The sequence below is a fragment of the Sinohyriopsis cumingii genome, chromosome 19 (assembly GCF_028554795.1).
Source record: "Sinohyriopsis cumingii isolate HCF-2022 chromosome 19, ASM2855479v2, whole genome shotgun sequence".
NCBI classification, from domain to species: domain Eukaryota; kingdom Metazoa; phylum Mollusca; class Bivalvia; order Unionida; family Unionidae; genus Sinohyriopsis; species Sinohyriopsis cumingii.
Window position 1 is genome coordinate 43,951,482 of NC_142979.1, and position 25,871 is coordinate 43,977,352.

General features: G+C 36.7%; 1 protein-coding gene across 1 annotated transcript; it reads right to left on the reverse strand.

The window, feature by feature from the left end:
- Positions 1 to 3,655: 3,655 nt before the first annotated feature.
- Positions 3,656 to 13,355, reverse strand: LOC149775598 (sulfotransferase 1B1-like). The gene is made up of 4 exons (XM_089943754.1): positions 13,040 to 13,355; positions 10,230 to 10,333; positions 5,292 to 5,474; positions 3,656 to 4,041 (listed from the first exon to the last, which is right to left on the reverse strand). The coding sequence occupies exons 1-3, from the start codon at positions 13,347 to 13,349 to the stop codon at positions 5,337 to 5,339; spliced, it is 552 nt and encodes a 183-aa protein (XP_089799880.1). The 5' UTR covers positions 13,350 to 13,355; the 3' UTR covers positions 3,656 to 4,041; positions 5,292 to 5,336.
- Positions 13,356 to 25,871: the final 12,516 nt, after the last annotated feature.

Consider the following 25,871-nt stretch of genomic DNA (forward strand, 5'->3'; position numbering starts at 1 on the left):
GAATGAACGTAATAAAAGTAATGAAAACTCGCATAATTTGGAAATAAAGACTGAACATTTCGGGAAATAAAAAAAAACTAACCTACGCTGAATCATGCCATCGGATACAGAAATCATGGAATGAAAGTTGGTAGGTGTATGTGTGTGTGTGTGTGTTTTGGATTGTTAATGTAACTTTAACAGTTTGTCAGTCATCGCTCTACGATGTCTGCAGTGTTATAATTTATAGTGATGTCTAGCACTGGGACATCATGCCGCAGACATGTAGCATTATGTCCCACCCAGTCACATTATCCTGAAACCAGGCCGACCAGTCTTAACACTAACCTCTAAATTCTATGCGTGATCTAAGGAGTACATTTGTATTGTAGAATAGACCAGACCCACCTTAGCTGGTGATAAGTAAAACTATAAATGTCAAGTGTTAACTTCTAATGTATTTGGCAATATCGAATAATTCAAAATAACTGCAATTATATTTTAGTGATTTTCACTTGTTTATTCGTTGCGTATGTGGTAATTATATAAAGTAATTAGTTACGCAGTTTTCTCTTACGCAGCTACGAATCTTGCAAGAGTAATTACATGAAATATGATTCATTTATGTATTTATTTATTTATCGTTCGTTGAAATTGCAGAGCTGAAACAGTTCTAATAAACAAAAAGTACCTTACTCAAATACTGTGAAATTACTGAAGCATTTGGATATTAATTAATTTCGTTTGATTACTGTGAATCATTCAAAGAGTTTGATATTGAATAATTTCATTATCGTGAAACAGTGAAAGACTTGAATATTTATTAATTTCATTGGAGTATCGTGAAACATTCAATAACATGTGCCATTCAAATTTCATTCTATAACAGTATCTCTTTTCTAGTGCTATCACATAATCACGGTAGAACAATTCATTCGGAACACTTTTGGAGTGTTTCCGGATTACTGTGATATGTTCATGACCTCCATTCAACACTCATGGTCTATATAGACCAAAATATTATGTTGACATGAACTTTGGAAATTCGACCTTGAATAATGAATGGAATTAGTGAAAACATGCACTTTTCTTATAGTAAAGACCAGTTAAAGAATTGAATTAATAAATGTCATTTTACCAAACGACTTAAATAACACTATTATGAAATAATATGTGATATAAATAAAATAGATATCCGTAACACGTTATTATTTTTTCTAATCCTACCCTTTTTTCAAAGTATGTGCCAGTTATTAAATATTAAAGTTGGTTTGATTTTAAATCAATATATTGTAAACAACATTGAATGATGCTGAAATAAGATATCAATAACCAACCAAAGAAAATGCTGAAGTACGAGCTCAGTCACTGTCATGGATCTGAAATAACTTATTGGCACACTACAATCAATCAAAAACGATACTTGATGAATCACCATACGTTAGTATTCATAGAAAAATATACATCAAAGCTGATAAACTAGTGAAATGCCATTAAAGTAAATTACTAACTGAATTTATTTAATGATATATCTAATTAATATATCTCCCATTCATCGAATTTCAGGAGTGTTTAGCCAGAAAGTGTTTGGCGTTTGTCCACATTACAGTGGCTATTTTCTTCATAGTGGCCCTGGTTGTCATCGTCGTTTCCGAAGAATTGTGCTATAAACAATAGCAAATGCTAGACTCAAAAGCGCGAAAATAAGCCCTATTATTAATTTAATTATATTTAAATTATCAAACGGCCATTTCCATCAGTATAACATCTTTATAAAGTTCATAGATTATTTTATGAACATATTTATTGATTGCATTGTTTGACATTTAATACAAATGATGAACGATATTTCATGGAGAGCGGTTGCAAATTTCATCGTTATTATCAAAGTTCATACCTCGATAATAAACCCACAAACTTTGAAGCCTCTGCAGACCAACTGGGGAGCTTTTGCAGACCAACTGGGACGCATTTGCAGACCAACTGGGAGTATTTATCCTTACTCTCATTCGCTCGAGAGTTTAAACGAGACTAGAATCTGGCAGAGATTATTTCCAAAGGTTCCCCTGGAACGAATGTAGGCTGAATCTAAATATAAACTGGTTTCTTTTCCATGTGAAATATTTCAAATGATTTCAGTAATTTCAGTCTGAGAAATTTACTCTTGAAAAGATTGCATTCCTTCGTGACTGATCTATTTCCATAATGGAGGTTCCCCCGAACAATTCTCTTCTTTCTTAAAACAAACATTTTGACAATTTCTATCCGTTGGTATACAAAACAATATAATTTAAAAAACTTACATGATTTAGTCTCTTTGCCATACATATAAGCCTATACAAAAAATGAGTTATACTGAATCAGCACTTCGGCATTGACATCGACATCATTATTTGGAATAGGGTTAATAACTATCTGTTTTTTTACATAAAATATCTTTCCAATTTATTTCTATACACGTCATTTACTATAGAATAAACTGTGACAGTTAATCATTCAACTAAATCTTGTGAATATAAAACACATCCTACATTTTACATTTTCCTAAGTATATTGTTTTCTATTCATCTAAATTTACAACTTTTAATCGCAGAATTTCATGATTATATACAGGAATATTAGTTGCATTTATTGTATTTGTATCATCTGTTTACAAATTAATTTCTTTTCTCGCAAAAGCATGTTGCTTCACACAAGTATGACGTGATTTGTTTTAAGTGACTTCTGCGAGTCCATATACAAGTATGATATGATGTGCCTAAGTTACTTCTGCAAGTCTCCATACAAGTATGACGTGAGGTGTTTTAAGTGACTTCTGCGAATTGCCATAAAAGTATGACATGAGCTGTTTTAAGTGACTTCTACAAGTCTCCATAAAAGTATGAAGAGAGATGTATTATGTGACTTCTGTGAGTCATATACAAGCATGACATGAGGTGTCTTAACTGAATTCTGCGAGGTCTTATACGAGTATGAAGTGAGGTGTTTTAATTGACTTCTGCGATTTCTTATACGAGTATGACGTGAATTTGTCTCCAAGTGACTTCTGACAGTCTCCATAAAAGTATGACATGATGTGTTTTAATTGACTTCTTCGAGTCCATATGGTTCGACACACAGAGGCAAACTTTCTATAATTCTTATTTCGTTTTTGAGTTCAACTGATATTTTAACAAAGCGGGCCATAAATGATGTAAACAAAACAAAAATTTCTTCTAACCCGTAACGTTTTCTCACAGTTGGAAAATGCTGGAATTCCTTTATGACGTCACATGAACACGCTCATATTCTGATGACACGAAAATATCTGCTGAAGTATTTTACATTTATCATGGAACTTATGTATATAACATTTGTGCCAGTTTAATACAAAAAGAGGTCAAAACCGTAGGTCACTATCAACATTGAGTTAATATCGGTGAATTGTAAAGTGATTATATACTAAGTGATGAATGGCGAAATATTCCAAGCAATGTGACAGTGAGTTACAATGACAGAAGCGTTGTATTCATAACATATGAGTAGTGAACATCTAAATTGATACAAATATTTATGAAATCATTCGTACGCGAAACGAATAATTTAATGCTATCTACATTTTTGTCTCACGTCAAATTAACTGAACAATAGACGTGGATACAATTGACCATACTGAGATGAACGAATTATAATTCAAATAGGGAAGTATAACGAAGATGGTAGAGTGCTCCCACGTAAAAGAAATGTGACAACTTGGATAGAGCAGTGATATTTTACTGAGTTACAAATGCGTGAAAGTATAGTTCAAACAATTTATAAAAGTAAAAAGAATATCGAACTAAGATAGACTGCCTTATATCGTATGGTTTTGAAGGAGAATAGTGTTAAATGGTTGTTCAATGATTTTCAATGTTTCTAAAAATGCGATGTTGCTCCTTCTATACAACCTTAATGTACTTTTGTAAAAGGTCGATTATGCGTATCTGGAGAGAAATCTAGACTTTTTCATTCGCTCATGGAATCGTGCAGCAAAGGATTCACTCTGGGAAACCGTAAAGTGGTTCTTCCAATCACCCACTATACCTGTGGCGGAAAAATAGAGATCATTAATCATATACAATTTTAAAAAGTTTTACCTTTCGGAGCCGATATTGTTACCTTGATGTATGTATATACCCCTTGTATCCTTCTAAAGGGGTGCATTTGCACGCATTAAGGACAATGTTAATAATCTATAAAGTAAGATTTCAATTTTTATTTATTCAAAAGACAAACATTTTATTCTTCAAAATCCATGTACTAATGTATTTCCGCCGAAGGAGTTTGTTAACAATGACTTTCTTGTACATTTTGTGAATCTTTCTGTTAACGTTTTCCGTGTCTCTACTTACTATATAATTTGAGCCTGCAGTTTTCAGCTTATGTTCTATTTGTTCCATGTAAATATACCTTTTATTTGAATTGAATTACGTCTTTCCATTTGCTTCGAAATAGGGAGGACGAGAAGAAAGAATATATACAGAAAAGGAATCGTACACAAGAAAGCACAACGGATAAAGCACAACGGATAATGTATGTTGTATATTTCATAATGATATCTCGAAATGTATTATGATAGGCCTTGAATTGTTGAATTCTATGAGAAAAATAACCTTTGTAATTAACTTGAGTGAAAAAGATAAATAAGTTACCACTGCCCATCTAGGACACTGATCACATGACCATGATATTTTAAGCTATTCGAAGACGCCGGAATTCCATAGTGCTAAGGATGGGCTCCTCATTGATAAAAACCATGTTCAAATTAAAACAACGTACAAATGCTGTGTTTCTTCAACCATTTAGTGTGCTGTTTTACTTTGAATTAGGAAATATATTTATGTTATTTTCTGCGTGAATATAAACAAAACAGCAGAACATAAAAGGTAATCAGATGACATCGTGCGGGATCCAGTAAGAAATTTTCAACTTCAGTCTGTTATAGACAGTCCATATCTTTTGAGCATAAAATTGAAAGTAAATTTGCCTGCCCATAGCGAATAATGGATATATTTTATCTCTTGGATGATAAACCTAATTATCTGTAATATTTAATAAATATATCCGTTATGTACTATGTTAAAGCAAACATCCTCAAAATTGGAAACATTTTGTACTGACTCTCAGGAAATGGAAACATTTTCTTTGTCACTTCGGCGCGGTTTATACAATTTCAAGTAAATCCGTCAAAATATGAGCTTTCTAAATCAATACATCTAAAACATTTATACTTTATACATCCATCCATGGAAATCATTGTTGTTCTGCAATATCTCAAAAAACTACATTTTTACCTTTTCGGAATAATGTACTCTTCTCATCTTTGTACATTATCTTTTTCACTTCTTCAGGGTAAATAATATGTTCATTTTTTTAACATGCTGGAAGTCAACGTTTGCGGCTATGGTTTGTACAAGGCCTTCCTCCAGGGGGATTTCTAGGAAGTCACTAACCCTCTTGATGCCGTCCACAGTATTCTGTTGATCAACGAGAAAATAATATCAAATTTGGTGAAGGCAAACCACGTAAAACAATCTTGGAGACGTGTGTGTGTGTGTGTGTGTGTGTGTGTGTGTGTGTGTGTGTGTGATTTGGATTTTAAGAGTAACTTTCAGAATTTTTCAGTCATATCGCTACGATGTCTGCAGCGTGGCAGTGAAGTCTAGCACTGGGCCATCATGCCTCAGACAAGTATTATCATGTACCACCCAATCACATTATCCAGATACTAGGTTGACCAGTCCTAACACTAACCTACTAATGCTGATCACCTAGCGAGGCAGCTGCCAGTATAATTTATATCAGTATTTTGTATGACTTGGACGGCGCTCGAACCCGCAATCTCTCGCATCAGATACAGTCTCTCTTGGATACGTCTATATTCGTCGGGTTGGCCTTATAAGCTACATTAATCGGACGTGTTCCCTTTCTTTTCTTTTTCGTTTTTGAACAATATCGATAGATTTTAGAGTTTAGAATTTAGATCCCTATGGTAATGTACTTATTTTCCATCTGGTTCCAAAACAAATGGAAATTAGGTCCGAAATACTTTACATATTATAAAGTAACAGAAAGTTAATGCAGACAAATCTACTGCAATACTGTAACATTAGCAAAGAACTCGTGTATGTGGACAAATTACCTTCAATTAAAAGACGATACTTCATATATTCATAATAACACTAAATGAGATTGTTCTGTTGAAACTCTCCATTGATAAGTTTATAAAACAATTTTAAATGTACTATTCAAATATATCATAGATCCCTTATACCTCGAGTTTTCTGCCTCGCGTGGCGATCGGTATTAAGATGTTAGAGTTAGGACCGGTCGGTCTGGTGTCAGGATAACTGGACTGGATGGTACATGAAGCTACATGACTGCGGCATAATGACCCAGTGTTAGACATCACTGTAAACTGACACACTGAAGACGTCGTAGCGATATGACTGAAAATTTGTTAAAGCTACTTTAAAATATCTAAATCACATACACTCACACACACGCACACCGTGCTTTTGTGAATATTTTATGTTAGTTAGTGATGCACAATCCCCGGCCTGCGGGCCGCATCCGGCAAATGAACGTTTTCTGTCCGGCCCTCAGGGCTAATTAAAACAGAAATCTGGTACGTGAACAGTAATTATATTAAAGATATTAGTTTTTGCGACTTTCGAGTGGTGTTAGAAAAAGCAATCTGGCCATTGGCCGAGAAAGGTTGTGCACCTCGTTGTTAGTTCATATCCATCCGTCATTCCGTTCGTCACTTTTTCTTTGCAACCAGAACTCAGTCTACACTGATTGAGATAAATAGTGATAACGCTTTGAATAGGGTACTAAGGCTAATAAATTAATGTTATGAAGGATCATAGTCGAAGCCTCACCTCCATCTGCACCGATACAGAAGGGTGGTCCTATTGTGCATGATTTTTATGGGGTAATACAAATGATAGTTTTGGATATCTGGGTACAACCAGGGGCTGGAGGAAGATGTTCTGTGGAAACAAAACTTCCAAAAAAAGCTATTTATTATAGTTTAGAATTTGCCCCACACATTATAATTTGATATTACCAGAATATACTAAATTTATGATAAACTCATGAAGGAGAGACTTAATGTCATTCCCATACAAGTGTGATATGATTTGTCCATGTGAAAATGTCATTTGGGATACGCCTTTCTCGCATTCTTACGCGTGCTTGATAATGTTTGCCACTGTAGAACAACGATAGGGAATGCCTGTGTCTTTCGTCACATTATCTCTCATTTCGATCGTAATACACGCAAAGTGGCAAAATCTCCCTACCTTCATAATGCCTTGAGAATTATTTTACAGTAATGACGATAAATATCAACTTTACGACATTTATATCCTAAATCGGTCAACGACAGCAATTAGTATTCCGCAAACAGGACGCTTCGAAGTGAGCGACCTATCTATAGGTACATATATTCTATAGTCCATTTCATAGTGGAAAAAGTGTTTGTAGTATGTGGTTTTTGTTTTCTTTCTCATTTTTAGCTCATGTTTTATTGTTATTTAAAATAGGAAAGAATTATTTATAAATAATAACTGCATCGAAGATTATATCATTAGGATGCAAATTGCCCAGCCTAGGACTGGAAGAAAAAGTAAAGAAAAGCTAAACAAAAAATTGGGATGACTGAGCTTAAAAGAACGTTTGAACATAAAAATAGTACAAAAAAGTAGTACAAAATTGGGATGCCGCTATGAAGTTTCGAACTCGCGACCTCTTGCTTGGCAATTGTGAAACAAAAAGAAAGACGAATGTGGATGTTTTTATAACAGAACTTTTGTCTGTTTTCTTCATCTTATGTGTAATAGTGGTAGTAGAAATGCGTGTATGTATGTAAGTATGTATGTATGTGTGTGTGCGTATGTATGTATGTATGTATGTATGTATGCAGGGCCGGCGCTACCATATAGGCAAACTAGGAAGCCGCCTAGGGCGCTGATTTCAGGGGGCGCATTTTTTAAAAAAATTATTGTTTATAAATTTTGAAATTGATATATTCCGGGGGGTAGGACGCCAAAATCTAACTTTGCCTAGGGCGCCAGATAGTCTGGCAGGGTCTGACGCCGGCCCTGTATGTATGTATGTATGTATGCATGTATGTATGCATGCAGGGACGGCGCTACCATATAGGCAAATTAGGCAGCCGCCTGGGGCGCTGATTTCAGGGGGCGCATTTTTAAAAATTATTGTTTATAAATTTTGAAATTTATATATTCCGGGGGTAGGGCGCCAAAATCTAACTTTGCCTAGGGGGCCAGATAGTCTGGCAGGGTCTGACGCCGGCCCTGTATGTATGTATGTATGTATGTATGTATGTGTGTGAGTATGAAAGATTCTGTTAATCCTCCATTGATGCATATTACAGATTCTATTGATCCTCACGAGTGCACTTATTGACGCTGTCGCTGACCTTATTATATTACGACGCCATGCATATCAGCAATGTTAACTCGGTATAGCTTATCAAAAGGACAAATTGTGCCACCTATAAATAATAATTATTGTTTACTCTTTGCTGTAAATTATGCTGCATAAACACGTGTTAACTCTCAAAGGACTGTGGGTGAAATAGCTACGACAATGGTAATACACAGCGTCAGAATCGTATACTGCATATAATGTGCGGAATGATACAAATGTGAACAGGTCCAAAAATAAAGTTAATTTAGTCCTGCGTTGATATAGAATTTACACTTCCAAAATAACGACGAAAACTAGAATTAAAAAATGTTTAACATTTACAACAATGGCTTTTTCGACTCTACGTGGACTGTAGGAGCTGTCGACGTAGCTAGGTAGATTAGTGCGGAAAGGCCTGTTTGAAGGAAAAATTAAGGCCAACCATAGCTCGCGTTAGTACGAACCCATATTGCAAATAACGTGTGTGTGTGTGTGTGTGTGTGTGTGTGAACTGGACTTTTTAACGTAGCTTTCACAATTTTTCAGTCATATCGCTACGATGTCCGCAGCGTGGCAGTTTACAGTGATGTCTAGCACTGGGGCATCATGCCGCATACATATCATGATATCCGACCCAGTCACATTATGCTGACACCAGGCCGACCATTCCTAACACTAACATCATAATGCTGAGCGCCAAGCGAGGCAGATGTCAGTACCATTTTTGTAAGTCTTTGGTATGACTCGGCCGGGGATCGAACCCATGACCTCCCGCATCCGAGTGGGACGCTCTAACCACTAGGCCACCGGAGCGGTTCAAATAATGTTTATGGTGATTATTGTGAAAATGTGGTCAAGAGATGATGAAAATCAGGAAGCGTGTGCTACTTTGCTTACACTATGCTCACAATAGATTTTCAAAAGGACCGCTCTGGTGGCCTAAGTGGTTAGAGCGTCCGCCTTGGATGTGGGAGGTCGCGTTTTCGCTCGCCGCCGAATCATAACAAAACTTACAAAAATGGTACTAGCAGCTGCCTCGCTTGGCGTTGAGCATAAAGCGGTTATCGTTAGGACGGGTCAGCCTGGTGTCAGGATAACTGACGGGGTGGGACATCATGCTATATGTCTACAGTATGATGACCCAGTGTTAGACATCACTATAAACTGCCACACTGCAGACATCGTAGCATACGACTGACAAATTGTTAAAGCAACTTTAAAAATTCAAGCACACACACACACACACACACACACACACACACACTTTGAAAATAATGAAGATCACGCGTGAAGCAGGTTAAAACTATCATGCACCGGTATTTCACATTGGAAAACACGACCATGCACGTGTAGGAATGTGATAAAAGGAAATATAACACCTGGGGTTCAACATTCATTGGTATGAACTTGGCAAAGCGTCATTACTGACTTAACATTTCGATTCTAGGGTGGGATTATTTATATCCCACACAAGCGCATATGATTTTAAGAAAAATGTATATCTCCTTTCCCCATTACGACATATGTACATATACATACCAACGGCATAACATGAAAATTAAATGAATCTTACTTTTCAAATGTACATAAAGAGTCGCTGCTTGATTTGAAAATACAACTGATGTTTCTGTCATACCTGACATCTTATCTGCTCAAAAGCTGTTCATTACAACAGAAATTACTTGTGTTTATGTATGTCTGTCCATCTGTCTCTGAATGTGACGACATACATAGTCACCAAACATCAGTCTATTAAACTATGGAACGGTACGTTGTAAAATGCATACGGATACCTGCTTTAGATCTTCGTAGTGGACGACAAGGAGAGGAAGTTCGGGCTTCTGTTGGAGAAATGACTCCCAAATTTGTATATATTCAAGTATACCACCAAACGGTACTGAAAAACACATGAAAATCTCAACAATTTTATCGTGCATTACTTATTACTTTACGGAAAAGAAGAACATCAAGTTAGCAAACAACTTATTTTCGTTTGCGTCATCTCTTCTTACACACTCTCCCAGCTGTTTGCCTTCTTCATCTTCTTCTAGATTTTTAAATTAGAATACATGGAAGAACTATTTCTATATTATTCGTATGCATAACTCAGTTATAAGCATGCGAAATACTTCTTTGTCTCATCCATAGGACAGGGTAATCTACCTTATTAGCTATCCTTAATTTTCTTATTTCGGTCTGGTTGTCTCAGTCCGGTTGTTGCAGTTATGGTGAACACACGATAGGAATTGCTTTTAAAAAGAACAAACCCTTGCTATCTTCTGCTGTGCTGGACAGAGTTGTTATAAAATCAAACAAAAATAAAAGATAAATAACAAAAAGAACTACACTCATAAAACAATTTATAGTCTCTCCAACGTTTACATAAAATACCATACAAAATACGGTAGAGCTCAATACACACAGGCAACAAAACATCAATGGCAAGTAAAAGATCAAAAGTCTCTCAAGTGCTACCGCAAAGCCGGCAACAACCAGACGTGTTTTGTCAGATCTGAGTTCTTCAAGCTTTGTCAAATACAACCAATCCCCCTAAGTTGAATCCATAGTAGTTTATTCATAGGTCCACACGCTGTTCTACAAGATTTCCATGTCGCGTATCATGGAACTAACAACAGCAACACTTGCTATGTTTTTAGGACAAAAAACATAAATTTACAAGAAAATCATGAATTCGAAATAAATTCAGTCTTAGAGCTGTATAACCAGTATTGCATTATACCATTGGCTATCTAGAACTTTCACCAAATTATAACTGAATAACGTTAGAAGTGATCAGTATACAAGATGATAATTACTTAGTATTATTTTCGTATGACATTCATCACACTGCCGTCATTAACATATTCGTATTAAAGCACGGTATTTACTAACAATAGCAGGTGACTCCAGACGCTCATGGTATAACACTTGCATCATCTAACAATTATAACTTTCTTTTCTTGACTAAGATCGATATATATATATATATATATATATATATATATATATATATATATATATATATATATATATATATATATATCGCTTCTACCAAGATAATTTTTGAATCTTCTTAAGACAGCATAAAACCTGATAAACTATAAATGAAGTGAGAGGCAATAACAGTAACTGATGAATATTGTTGTGTATGGAATCTGCAAACTACATTACACAAGTGTAGATTATTTTCAGTTTGAATGGAAGGACCTGGGTGAGAAAAATATCATATGTTAATGTTTGTACCAAGACAATGATATCCCAGTCGCTGGTTACGTTATTGCAATAACTTGCCCAAGATTCTCTTGTCTCGTTGCAAACCCCAACATAGATTCTATAATCTCGTGTCTTTGCACTATCAAACCAGATACGATACAAGTATTCAAATCAAGTTACTGTACCGGTGATCTGACGATTTTGTATTATATACTAAAGATTAAGTATAAAAAAGACAAGATTTACGTTGTTGTTGTTCTTTTTGCATTGATTCTATCCATCTTCTCTGCATCTACTGACATTGTACATTGTTTTTAAATATAGCGTAACTGTAGTAGTTCATTCAGGCATCCGTTTTAAGGTGCCATCACCCTTGAAAGCAAGGAATGCCAATCCGTATCAGAAATAGTAACGTCCTTGGCCCGTTTCATAGCATGCAAGTAACAACATCCGATGTAAAGATTAGTCATTTAGAATTGACCTTAAGTCTCTGATTTTGATTACGTTATAAATAACTTGCTGACTCCGTTAATACTAAACAATATCTTCAATTTAGTCATTATAAAGTTGACGGAATAGGAAATATTAAAAAAAACAACTTATGTCCAGCTATTCCATTGATTGTTGAAACGCGATGGAGTCTTATTTTCAAACCCTTTCTTGTAAAACGACTATGGTGTCCTTCACACGTCCACCAAAAACTTACCAATTTTGGAAGAATCTTTCAGAGGTTAGAAGTTATTTGACTCGCATTGGAAAGATACGAGTATGTTCCGAAAGTCTGTATCAGATGCGTATTTGATACTGGGCTTTAGATCAATGTAGGGTAAAGAAGAATTGAGCATAATCTGTATAATAGTGGGCATATAGTTTAGGTCACTGACGTACTCTTGCGGTACCCATATTGTAAGTTCATCATTCAGATCACCTCGGCTATTTCTGCGAAACAGAATTATACTTTGGATACATACTGACTACTTTATTGTGGATACATTTTTTTAAAAATTTCTCCTGAAGTTTCTTCGCCAATAATAAATCGTAATCTTTTCGAACCACATGATATTGTTTATAGAACTGGATTGACCAGATAACTGACCGAGAAGTTTCAAATGAAAACAAAAACATAGTTCGATGGATTCACAACTTATGTCAGTCCATCTTCGTATTGGCGCAGGGGTTATTAAAATAGATCCCATCTACCATCGTAGATTAGAGCCTTATTTGTTACTAGTTTGTTGGTCCATTTCTGGGTACACCTGGCCACTATGGCTACTGAGTGAATGTATGTTGTCACTGAACTGGAGAGAGCAAAAGAACCCGTGAAAAAGGTACAACAAACCAGTGGCAACATAATTAATGTACTATACTTCCATTCCTCTGATCCGCCTACCTTTTCCATCTAAAAACATTTCCAGGAAGTTGTCCCATGGTCCATTATAGTCTTCGAACTTGCAGCATTTAAAGTGGTGGAACAAAGACACTGACACATCCCGAGGGTCTCGCACGAGAAACAAAATTTTGCATTTCTTCTGAAACATTTTCACGGGCAGCATAGCGGGAGGGAGGTGTGAGTTGAGAAGTCTTGGAGAAGGAAGGGAATCAATCTCCTCTGTAAGCCTGGCCTCCAGCATGCCTTTCATTTTTGCTTCTGCTACGGTTTCTACAGTTCCATACATAATCTTGTTGCATGTCTCCCACATCCAGTGGGTACCTAGACACAAACGTAAAAAATGTAATTAGTTGATGGGCTTATTCTGTGCATGAAAAGAACTTAGCCTAGTTAATCAGATTGGCTTGATGAATATTGTTCAGTAACGTACGTATGTTAACTATTGCTAAAGCAACTGGACTAAAGTGACTAGCACAATAACACACTATCATAGCCGACCCAGACTGATCATATAGTAGGATTTGTATCCGCACTTTCTCGTTCACAGGACTGTCACAGTTACCACTGTGTACATTAGCTACCTTTTCCGACATACAGGAAATCGAATCAGGCCTATTCTACATACATAAACCCACCGTTGCCTTAAACTAGACTGATATAACAAGTTGCTCCACCCAATCTACTAATATAAACAGCAATTATCACTTGCTTAAACGAGGACCGCTCAGATGGCCAAGTGGTTAGAGCGTCCGCTCCTGATGTAGTAGGTCGTGGATTCGATTCCCGGCCGAGTCAAACCAAATACTTATAATAGCGGTAATAACAGCTGCCTCGCTTGGCGTTCAGCAATAAGAGGTTAGTGTTAGGACTGGTCGGCCTGTTGTCAGGATACTATGACTGGGTGGGACATCTTGCTACATGTCTGCGGAAAGATGCCCCAGTGTTAGGCATCACTATAAACTGCCACACTATAAAAATCCAATTCACTCATTCACGTAAACGAGTATTTGAGTCCTGCTTGCTTCCGCTCTTGAAATTTATCCTTAGAGTTATGTCATGCATGATTACATAATTAAAATAATAAACTTTGCATCTTGTTTTATAATTTTATGCGGAGGAACAGTTTGGAGGACTTACTGACAGCTGTCGAGTTATCAACACAAGTAGTACAAAACATGGTGGCAATCATTCGAGGTTAACTTTCCATGAAGTGTATGAAACTGGTGCCGGCCCTTCCGAGTCACCAATTTAACCCAGTCTCACACATTCTTACAATTATTACATCTGAGTTAATTGATGCTTCTTCAGATATAGAAATGATAGTAAGATATTGCAGCATTTTTAACTAAAATTTTACAAAGTGCAATTGCACGAGTTTGTTTTAATGAATCAACTCATGTACTCTTCAGAGTGTACCATTTACCCCGTGAATTTCAGACAATGCAGCGCGATGAAGGAAACAAGACTTATCTGTGGTTGCTCGGGTATTCGACATGCAATCAACTGGTAGTAAGTTTAATACCCATCCAAGCCATTACATTTCGGCTGTATCATCAAGCAAGCAGGAGGTCGAGTTGGGAGAATGTGTTTCAAATAAAAACTGGCATTCTAATCTTGACTACACCAGAAATACCCCAACACCTAAAGTTAGCCGCGAAATAAACAAAACCAAAACCGTACCTACTGGAAGCCTGACTCGAGATATATTGTGAGCATAAAATAACTGATCACAGAGTTCTATCTCGGAGCGTAGAAAAAAGTCGTTAATATGAAATTTGACTTCACTATTTGGTCACTATACATCAACTAGGGGCGGTATTGTTAGATAATGTGATAACCATTTTCCAAAACTGAATTATAAACATGAGGCACATTATTTATGTTTTTCGTATCTAAGCTGTTTATAATGATAAACAGAATGTAATTTCTAACTTAGTAAATCAAACTAATGAAAATATATATTAAAATAATTTTGCATGTCTAAATAATTAACAGTGAAATATATCTTGAAAATATTTGCTACTCAATGGAATTCATTTTTGCTTCTGCTACGGTTTCTACAGTTCCATACATAATCTTGTTGCAGATCTCCCACATCCAGTGGGTACCTAGACACAAACGTAAAAATGTAATTAGTTGATGGGCTTATTCTGTGCATGAAAAGAACTTAGTCTAGTTAATCAGACTGGTTTGATGAATATTGTTCAGTAACGTAAGTATGTTAACTATTGCTAAAGCAATTGGACTAAAGTGACTTGCACAATAACACACCATCATAGCCGACCCAGACTGATCAGATAGTAGGATTTGTATCCCCACTTTCTCGATCACAGGTCTGGCACAGTTACCACTGTGTACATTAGCTACCTTTCTCGACATACAGGAAATCGAATCAGGCCTATTCTACATATATAAACCCACCGTTGCCTTAAACTAGACTGATATAACAAGTAGCTCCACACAATCTACTAATATAAACAGCAATTATCATTTGCTTAAATGCCAAAGACTTCGAATTCTTCACTTACCAGTTCCAAAGCAAGTGGGGTATATATTAAGACTCATTTAATATTCCGTTTCATTAAAATGAATGATTTCGTATGGATTTTGTATGGATTTCGTATGGCTAAGCGAACTTTTAACATACTTCTATATCAAATATTTGGTGAGTCGTCTTAGATATAATTAAATGAACATAATATTTACGGCAGTAAGAATGAAAATGCGAATAATTTTGTTTCATCTACCAGGAATAATGCTTAGAGAGAGGATTCTCAATCAGAACATTAGACAAATTGGTTCTGTAAAGTTAAGTAAAACATTTCATCAACAGAATAAGACGTATTGAATTACTTAATACAGGTGAAATGAATGCTGTTCTACAACTTATATTTGAAATTATATCTACCAGTTTGGATAGTAAAGAAGCGAAAGTACACGATGGCTGTTCGAGAGGATTGTGGGTTTAACCGTGTATCAACCGCATCGAAGAACTCGTATACAAATTTACCTAAATGGGTTAAAACGAAACAATTGTGTGAAGATAAAATCCACACCGGAAATGTTTCTTTTAAGATCTAGTCAATATAAGTTGTTCCCACATAACACTCAAAATAGACACAATTTTAAGAGATATAGGCTGTATTTCAAAAATCTTCTGTGATAATGGAAAATATAACAAAAATGTCCTTGAATTCAATATATATGTAAAATGTGTATAGACTGTTAAAATGGAGAATCGTTTACACTTATATGACCTTGTTGCAGTACACAACGTCTTGCGTTGTAAGAAAAACACCAACGAATCAGCTGATACAAGGAAAAAGAAAGTACAACACAAACTAACATTACAATGGCCAGAACCGCTCATGTCGTCATCCTAATGATATTCGCTTCAAGCAATTGGTCTAACTGCCACCATGATGGAAACTGACATTAGAGAGCTATCTAGACCAGTGTCATCAGAAATATGCAAACATGATTGGTTAAAATACATATGCAAAAATGCTGGATGTTTTTGTTTTCTATGGGCAGACAAATTACCAGAACCCCAAATACTTTATAAAGTGTGTAGATACTTCAGCAGATATATTGCCTTAAGAGGATTCTGTTCTAAAATGACAGACAAAAATGAAGATATCATTCAATGGCATGGATATGTGTGTGTGTGTGTGTGTGTGTGTGTGTGAGAGAGAGAGAGAGAGAGAGAGAGAGAGAGAGAGAGAGATTTGGATTTTTAACGTAACTTTAACAATTATTCAATCATATCAGTAAGATATCTGCAGTGTGGCAGTTTATACTAATGTCTAGCACAAAGGCATCATGCCGCAGACATGTAGCGTGATGTCACACCCTGACAACAAGCCGACCAGTCTTAACACTAACCTTTTAATGGTGAGCGCTTAGCGAAGCAGCTTTCAGTACCATGTTTTATAAGTCTTTGGTACGACTTGACCGGGGTTTGAACCCACGACCGCCCGCATCTGAGGCGGACGCTCTAACCACTAGACCACCTGAGCGGTATTCAATGGTCTGTTTTTGAAAGGTATGATCGTACTGTCGACGAAATGTCCGTGATAACATTGAGAAATACCTGCCATTCCGCAAAAATGTCATAGTCGATAGATCCCTGAAGGTCGGTAAGGAATTAACTATAAACATATCTAATAGATCTGTGGTTCTTTGGCCAGACTGTGGAGAACCTGCCTCCAAATGTATCTGATATCAATAAATCAGTTGAGACGACGAAACAACTTGGTAAAAAGAAGCTCAGGTTTCTGAGCAAGAATGACCATACTTGTTCGCTTCAACTTGAGTCATATACCTTGATCTGTGGCGAGTAATATTATATCTATAAATTATATTTGATAGAATATGGGCGCAGTTTCTGGATTCGTTTTGAGTAAAATGCTTCTACTTTATGATCTGTACAAATATATCAACTAAAAGTGTTTTTCAACTATTTATGACAGATAAAACCAGATTAGAAATCCAAAACAACAGACAAAAGCGTACCTTAAAATACTACTGATCAGACAGTAAATCGTAAGGAATCTTGCTTATATAATATACAAGTTAATCATGTACAACTATCTCTCGTCAGTTGTACTGTTAGTTGAGACTGTAACACAAAGAGCTATAATTTTGTATGTTTAGTGCGTGACCTTGTTCAAAACAAGTTTTATCACAACGATTGTAAGGGATATTGGTCTTACTGATGGGATTAACAGGGTGGGTGGGTTTGGTAAATTATGTACTGTTTCAAATTTTATTTACAATATGTTTGCACAAAGTGTACTTATAAGAGCTACAACAGGTAATTTTACGCGCAATAGATCAGTGCTTTGGGACAGTTTTGAACTATTGCATCGTGACGATCTTTTATTATGAAGACTAAACAAGACGCAACTAGTTTTAAATATTTCTTATATATTGGGCAATGCGTACAATGCACGTGGGAAACATCGTAAAGTCATCAAAGGCGGGCTACGATCAGGGTCGGAGCAACGGCAAGGGTATGTGATTGCACTAGGTCAGGGTTCTCAAACCGCCCCTCCCCCCACCGGCATGCGGCCCGCCAAGCCGTAATATGTGACCCGCAAAATGATTGGCGTCACAAGGTGTCATGAGAGACATCAAAGGTGATCCGGCCCATGGGTCTCGAAAATTCCCTTATACGGTTCTCGGGTTGGTTTGAGTTTGAGACTCCTGACTTAAGCCAGCCATCCACTGTGCTCCCTCCCCCAGTTAGTATTAATACATGTTCGGCTTCATAATTTATCAATTTAAATATTTAGACTACATATTTAATGACAATAAATGAATAACCTGACGGTGTACTTCTTTTCTAGCGCCCCATCCTCGACAATCTTTGCGTCCTAGGCGGCCACCTAGTTTGCCTACATTGGGTTTAACCGGCCCTGGTTGTCATATTGGTATTTACCAGTCAATTCGGTCGTCTGACTTACGTTATATTAGAGGCTTACATGTAAACCGATCGCTATCAAACTGTCCATATAAAATTACAATTTTGTTGGTAGTGAAACATAATAAATTTAAAGATTTATATATAATTACGACTCTTCAAGTCTGTATAAACATTCCCACATCTAATACACATATCAAGCTGTGTTTGTGGAACAGCAGCCCATAGTTTAGCTACATATGTAAATACCTTAGTGTGTTGTCTAGTTTTAGCCGACTGCCACACTGAGGCAGGTCGTAAGTATTCGTGTATGCCAACAGTCCTTTGATGAATCATAACAAATATAATTCAAGACAGCCTTGTATGAATTCATTGTAATTCCAAGTTAGTGTCTCTGTTCGAGAATATTAATGAGCACTTCGTAATTCCAGAAAAAATAATTTGAATTAAAAGTTATATTCGAAATCAAATACTGAATAAATCGATAAAACTGCATCTGCCCAGATATATTAAAGCAAGAATGACTAATCTTTAGATAAAATTGATTGTAAAGCCCCCACCCCCTTGACCTAGATCACAATTAGTAGTTTCTGAAAATATTATGACTTAATTGAATTTTTCATTCTATAACAATCTGTTACTAACATTTAAAATATAGAATGATGCAATCATCAGGCAGGGTGTGTATTTTTATGGGGGAATTCCAAAAACTATGACTGAGACCCTAATTAATACTTAATGTTATTGATAATAATCATAGTATTAAACCCACAATACTGTACTAATATTAGCTATGTAGTATTTGTTGACCAGAATGAGAAAGGTGCTTAAATTCAGGATAACAGTGAACTTGATTTAGACAAGGTCAAGTACAAAATATAATTATAACTTATATATGCATTACTACGTATATCTATATTGTCCTTTTACTTTTGGTGCTGCCTGTAGTTTGCATAGGAGCTATAAATAGGTGTTTGAGATCCTCAATGCTAATAGGGATATTAAACCTGTTAAGTTTGGAGAAAATTCTGGTTGGATGGTTGGGTCATGCGCAGAATATTGCGACGCGGAGACATCTTGGTTGTCAGGGAGAAGTATTTTGACATAAGTGACGTATTGAGTAGGAACAAATTGCGATATAGAGCCGCACAGGCGTATATTAGGACCAATACTCGGACAATTAATTCATTCCTACGCGATATATAGCCATATGGGCGTATATCTGGACCAATAATTGAACAAGTATTTCATTTCTATTTCCAGTGTTCTTGTTTTTAATATGGACTAAACTATTATTCTGGGTGTATTGTGAATTTATTCAAAGTATTTCTGGACAATGCTACCTAGGTACATTAAGACTGTAGGCATATCTGCACATGCGAGGACCTTGAAATCATTCTGAACACTTGATTCATTTTGTGTATAACATTTTTGGATTATTGTAGATTTAATCCATAAAAATGTAAGTTCATCTTAAATTTTCGTTTTATAACTTTGAGAATTAAATTAGTTGTTAAGTTTTACAAAACTTGTTGGTTTTGCTTATTTCTGTTACTTAATTTAGGACCATAGAATCGTAACAGTATATCACACTGATTAGGACTAAGCATTGTGTCACAATTAGTATTATTACGAAAATACATGGATAATTGTGTTATTGTCATCAATATAAAATGCTGCTTATGGCCAAAACAAGCCTTTCTCTTTTAGGAAATATTGTCATGGTTTTTCAGGTCTGACTAAAGTCCATTTTATTTGCAAACAGAATGTGCAGAAAAACAGTATGATTTCTCTCTATTTTTTCACAAAATCCAATTCTCTTTGCCATTAAATTAACAATGAATAAATACCAGTGCTATTTAATTTTCGTTGGTTAGACTTCACCGTTGGCCTAATCGTTTAAGCGTCTGCCTCGGGTGCGAGAGGTCCCGGGCTCGAAACCCGGCTTAGTCATAACAAAGGCTTGACGCTCGGCATTAAAAGGTCAGTGTTAAGACTGGCTGGCTTGGTGCAAGGATAATGTGACTGGGTGGGACATGATGCTACATTTCTGTGGCATAATGTCCCAGTGCTGGACATCACGATAAACTGTCATACTGCAGACATCGTAGTGCTATGAGTGGCAACTTTTTAAAGTTAAGTTAAAAATCCAAAAAACACACACACTCATGTTCGTTACATATATACTCCATATTGCTGTACACCGCATCAAAGTCTGTGGACAAAACGGCTTGGAATTTTTATATATTAGAAGTCATCTTTCACACTCCCACGGCTAGACGGTGCAAGACATTCAACTGAGAGAATCGAGACGTCACTATTACCATTAGCGGTAAGTATTTCTTCACTTTTAGAGTAACATTGCCCACCCACCATGAAGCGAAATGTTCATTACCAATAGCCCTTAATAACTTAATGAACGGATTGAGAGAGAGAGAGAGAGAGAGAGGGGTTACCAGATTTTGCATATCCGCAAATAATCACATCGTTATCATAGCATTTCAGTTTTGGGAGATTGCTAAGTAGTTCTTGATGCTTTCCGATTTCCTGAAATGGTGATAAGTAGTAGTCCCCATACTTATTAGCATTAATAGTGAACCCGTCTCTGTCAACTAGCGGTGCGGACATGACGAGCGAACGAAGCTTTATCTTCCCAGTTTGCCTTACTCCAGTAATCTAAATTTGACGTCCAACAGACGTGTAAGCACAGCACAATAACCGAGGCACGAACAACTCTTAGGCCACTTCTGTGTTTGTTTCTGTTTTACATCCGCGTGCGGAAAGGTTTTGCTGTGATATATCACAAAATAAACACAATGTAGATTTCGTAATTTTCCGCAATTTTTATGATTGTGTCTCATCTATTTTGTACTTTAGTGTTAAGAAAGAAAGATCGAAATCAACCAGACCCGTGCCAATCGGAGACGATGGTTCCATAACGACTATTATTAGAGAGAGAGAGAGAGAGGGAGGTTACCAGATTTCGCATATCCGCAAATAATCACATCGTCATCGTAGCATTTCAGTTTTGGGAGATTGCTAAGTAGTAACATTGTACTCCAAATAGATGGAAAAGGGGAGATCATTCGTGTTGGTTTACTAGAGAATTTCGAACACATGTAACGATATTATGGTATACAAGTGGAGCCAGGCACTGAGGATACGCAGAATTTTCTCCGACGATGAAATATTCCTGAAAAGGTCTGACGAGTTATCTAAACATTTAATTGACCGAGGCTACGGGAAAGACCTGATTGCAGAGGCAACCAAAAGGGCCTAACAAACAAACCGCGATGACCGACTAAAACGTGGAAAGAAGGAAAATGTTGATGTGATTCCATTTATCCTGACCTACCATCCCGACAACCCCAAAATAGGTAAAATCATCGGAAAATCGTCGGACGCACTAAAGTTAATCCTCCCAAACATACCTGAAGTAGTCTTCCGGAGACAAAAAACATCAATGACATCCTGGTCAGGGCGAAGCTAATATGAATCATTAATCAAGATCACCCTAGTCAATCTGGCTCCTATGGCGATAAAAGATGCAAAACCTGTCAACATATGATAGAGACCAGGACATTTTTTAGCACAGTGACTAGACAAAAGCTAAACATACATGGTATAAAACAAAACGTGCAAAACAGAGAATGTAATTTAGCACTCTGGCTAATTAGATACTAGTTTTGCACTGTTCGTTGTCTTAATCATGTATCTTAACCAACCCCGGACACACGTGATCCACTGCTGGATCCAGTGCTCACTTGAAAGGACTGTTATTCGCCATATGATTATATATATATATATATATATATATATATATATATATATATATATATATATATATGGATGGATGCATGCATGCATGCATGCATGCATGCATGTCTGTCTGTCTGTCTGTCTGTCTGTCTGTCTGTGTGTGTGTGTGTGTGTGTGTGTGAGATTATCAATTTTATCATAGCTATAACACATTTTCAGTCATATCGCTATGATGTCAGTAGTGTGTCAGTTTATATTGATTTCTAGCACCAGGGTATCATGCCACAGCCATGTATCATGATGTCCCACGCAACCACATTGTCCTGTACCCAGGCCGACCAGTCCTAACACTAACCTATGAACGTTGGTATGACACGGCCGGGTTTTTGAACCCACGACCTCACGCATTCGAGGCGGACGCTCTAATCACTAGGCCACCTGAGCGGGATATATATATATATATATATATATATATATATATATATATATATATATATATATATATATATATATATATATATGTGTGTGTGTGTGTGTGTGTGTGTGTGTTGGCTATTTATTTGAATTACACGTGTTAGCTTTGAATTACGTGTTGAATTTTTTGTGTAGGTTTTTATTCTTCCTTTGCTTGCTGGTAACTGTTTACATTTTGCCTGCACGTACAACAAAACTAAAAACAGACATGGCCTTACCTAAATCTATGTGTCTACTGTATAATCTATCTGTTGTGGCGGGAACGATGAAATGGGTGACCTGGTGTAGATTGCCTTTATCTAATATCGCGACATTCATGTTACTACCACTACAGTATGCATATTACCGCAAAATGTAATCGCTATAGTTCACTGTTCTCGTCATGGTTCACATATAAAAACATAATGTCAAAAAAGTTAACGCACCCTTGATAATTAAAAGTTATAAAAAATTAACTATATCGATCGTAAAATAACCGTAGCCATTTCCTTATATACATGGCGCACGCACATAGGGGATTTAGGTTGGTGGGTTCTTGCATCTCTCCCACCTCCCGATTTCACCTATATATCCTAGCTTACATTCGTAGATTTAATAGGTGACCACTACATGTTTTCCCCACCCACTAAAAAAAAATCATGTGCGCGCCCATGCTTACATGTACACATTCAAGTAAGTCAGGGGTGTCCAAACTTTTTGCAAAGAGGGCCAGATTTGATAAAGTGAAGATGCCCGCGGGTCAATAGTTTCTTCTGATGTTTTTTAACCACAAAAGTTACATGTAAATATACCCTGTTATAGAACAATAAATAAATAAAAAACAAATAAACAATAAATAAATGAAACAATTTTCATTGTCACAATTATGTTTATTTTTCAAATGACAATGTAGCTAAATATAAGCCACTCAGGCAGACATGAACAACTCTAGAAACACAATTCTGCCTTTCATTCATATCTGGAGAGTCAGATAACATTGAACTGTATGTAATACCTTACATTTCCATGAGTTAGAGAAATATCTTTGCCTCATGGGATACCGCTCCGGTGGCCTAGTGGTTAGAGCGTCCGCATCGGATGCGGGAGGTCGTGGGTTCGATCCCCGGCCGAGTCATACCAAAGACTTACAAAAACGGTACTAACAGCTGCCTCGCTTGGGGCTCAGCATTAAGAGGTTAGTGTTAGGACTAGTCGGCCTGCTGTCAGGATAATGTGACTGGGTGGGACATCATGCTACATGTCTGCGGCATGATGTCCCAGTGCTAGACATCACTATAAACTACCACATTGCAGACATCGTAGCGATGTGACTGAAAAATTGTTAAAGCTACGTTAAAAATCCAAATCACATCACATCACATTGCCTCATGGACATTTTAAATAGGAGTTATAACTAATGCAAAGTTTTCTGTTATCATTAAAGTTTAAGTCAAGTGAATTTTGCTTTTGTCTTTTAAAAGACCTTTCAGAAAATAATAATTTGTGCCCCATATACCGGTATATAACATCAACAGTTATAACCAAATCTTATTCAAGAGATTAATGAAAAAAAAATGCTATAAGTTCAAGTGCATAAGTGTGCTTTTGGCTTTTCACTGATATTAGTGACAGATGTTACCGTTCAAGACACTCAATTTCAGATTGATCAAGAAACTGATAACTTGCTGACACTAATGAGAAGAGTGATACTGAGATCTGGATTTCACTAAAGAGGCCAGGTCTGGTTTGAGGGCAGTGGTTGAGATGAGTAAAATGTCACGTAAGTAGGAGTCACTTAGTCTTGACCTCAATCGGTTCTTGTTTAAGTTCATGACAGATAATGTCTGCTCACACAAATATGTGGAGCCGAATAAGCTCAGCATTTTCTTAGCAAATGTTCGCATCTTGAAATTTGTTGAATGCCACAGAAAGAGATGCGATAGCTGTTGCATAAGTAGTGTATTGGGACGGTATAGGGACAATAGGAAGTAGTATTACAGACACATACACAGCCCCCCGGACGATATAGGGACAAGATTTATAGGGACAATGCGAATTAACATTACAGACCCCCCTGGGACGATATAGGGACAATGGGAAATTTAACATGGGATATTTAACATGGGTGGGACTATACAGGGATAAAAAAAGTATTGGGTCTGTATAGGGACAAGGGAAAGAGAGAGCGTCTGAAGTCACAGTAGGGGAGATTGGTAACACTGTAGCAACTACGGGTAGATGACGTCACATGAATGAGCAAAGAGCGGGGTGTACAGAGAGACTACAGACAAGACTTACATTATACTTAGACAACATTTTAAATAAAATTGTTTGGGGGTTAGGCAAGAAAGTCAATTTTATTTTGAGATATTGGAGGGACCCTGAAAAGGGCCTTTTGGGTTCCTCTTCTTCTTCTAATTTCTCCATTTTTTCCACCAGCTCCTGCCTGTCCCCATTATGCCTTTCTTCTTCTCCTTTTGTTGAGACTCTGTCATCCAGCCATGGTGACCCATGGCTCTAAACTTTTGTTGGATCTTCATCCAGTTATGGTTTAGCCTCTCAAACTCTTCCTTTTTCTTTCTATTCTCTTGTTCTTTCCTATCTTTTGCCCACGTGTCCTTGATTTTCTGCACTTCTACATCTATCACTTTTCTCACCTGTTCTTCCGCTTTCTTCAGTTTTTCACTACCCCTTTTGACAAATGGCCACTCTGACAATTGCTCTTTCTCTTCCAAATAGCATCAGACTTCTGTTACATTGTACAGAGACTGTTTTATTGTCCCTACTCTTATATACTCTGGGTGAATAAATCATCTCAACCTCTTCACTTCTTCCTCTATGATCCCCTCTATCATCTCCCTAGCTAATGTTAGTTGGTTGACATAGTCAAGGCTTTTTCTTAACCGCCATTCTCTTACAATTTTTTTTCAATAGCATATTCCCCATCCACCATCCAAAAGTAAGTATTTCTTAAACCATTGAACAACGCTGACACTTCCATCTTCTCTGGACGAACGCTGTGAGTTTTATATCTAAAACACGGATGTGAAGGAAAACATCCCCTACTTTTCTCTTCTCATTTTATCTACTATCCACAAAAACGTAATGAGACTGTAAAGCATGACCAAAATCTACTATCCACACACGGGAGAAGCCAAATCAAACCCAAACTATACTATCCACACACGCGAAGCA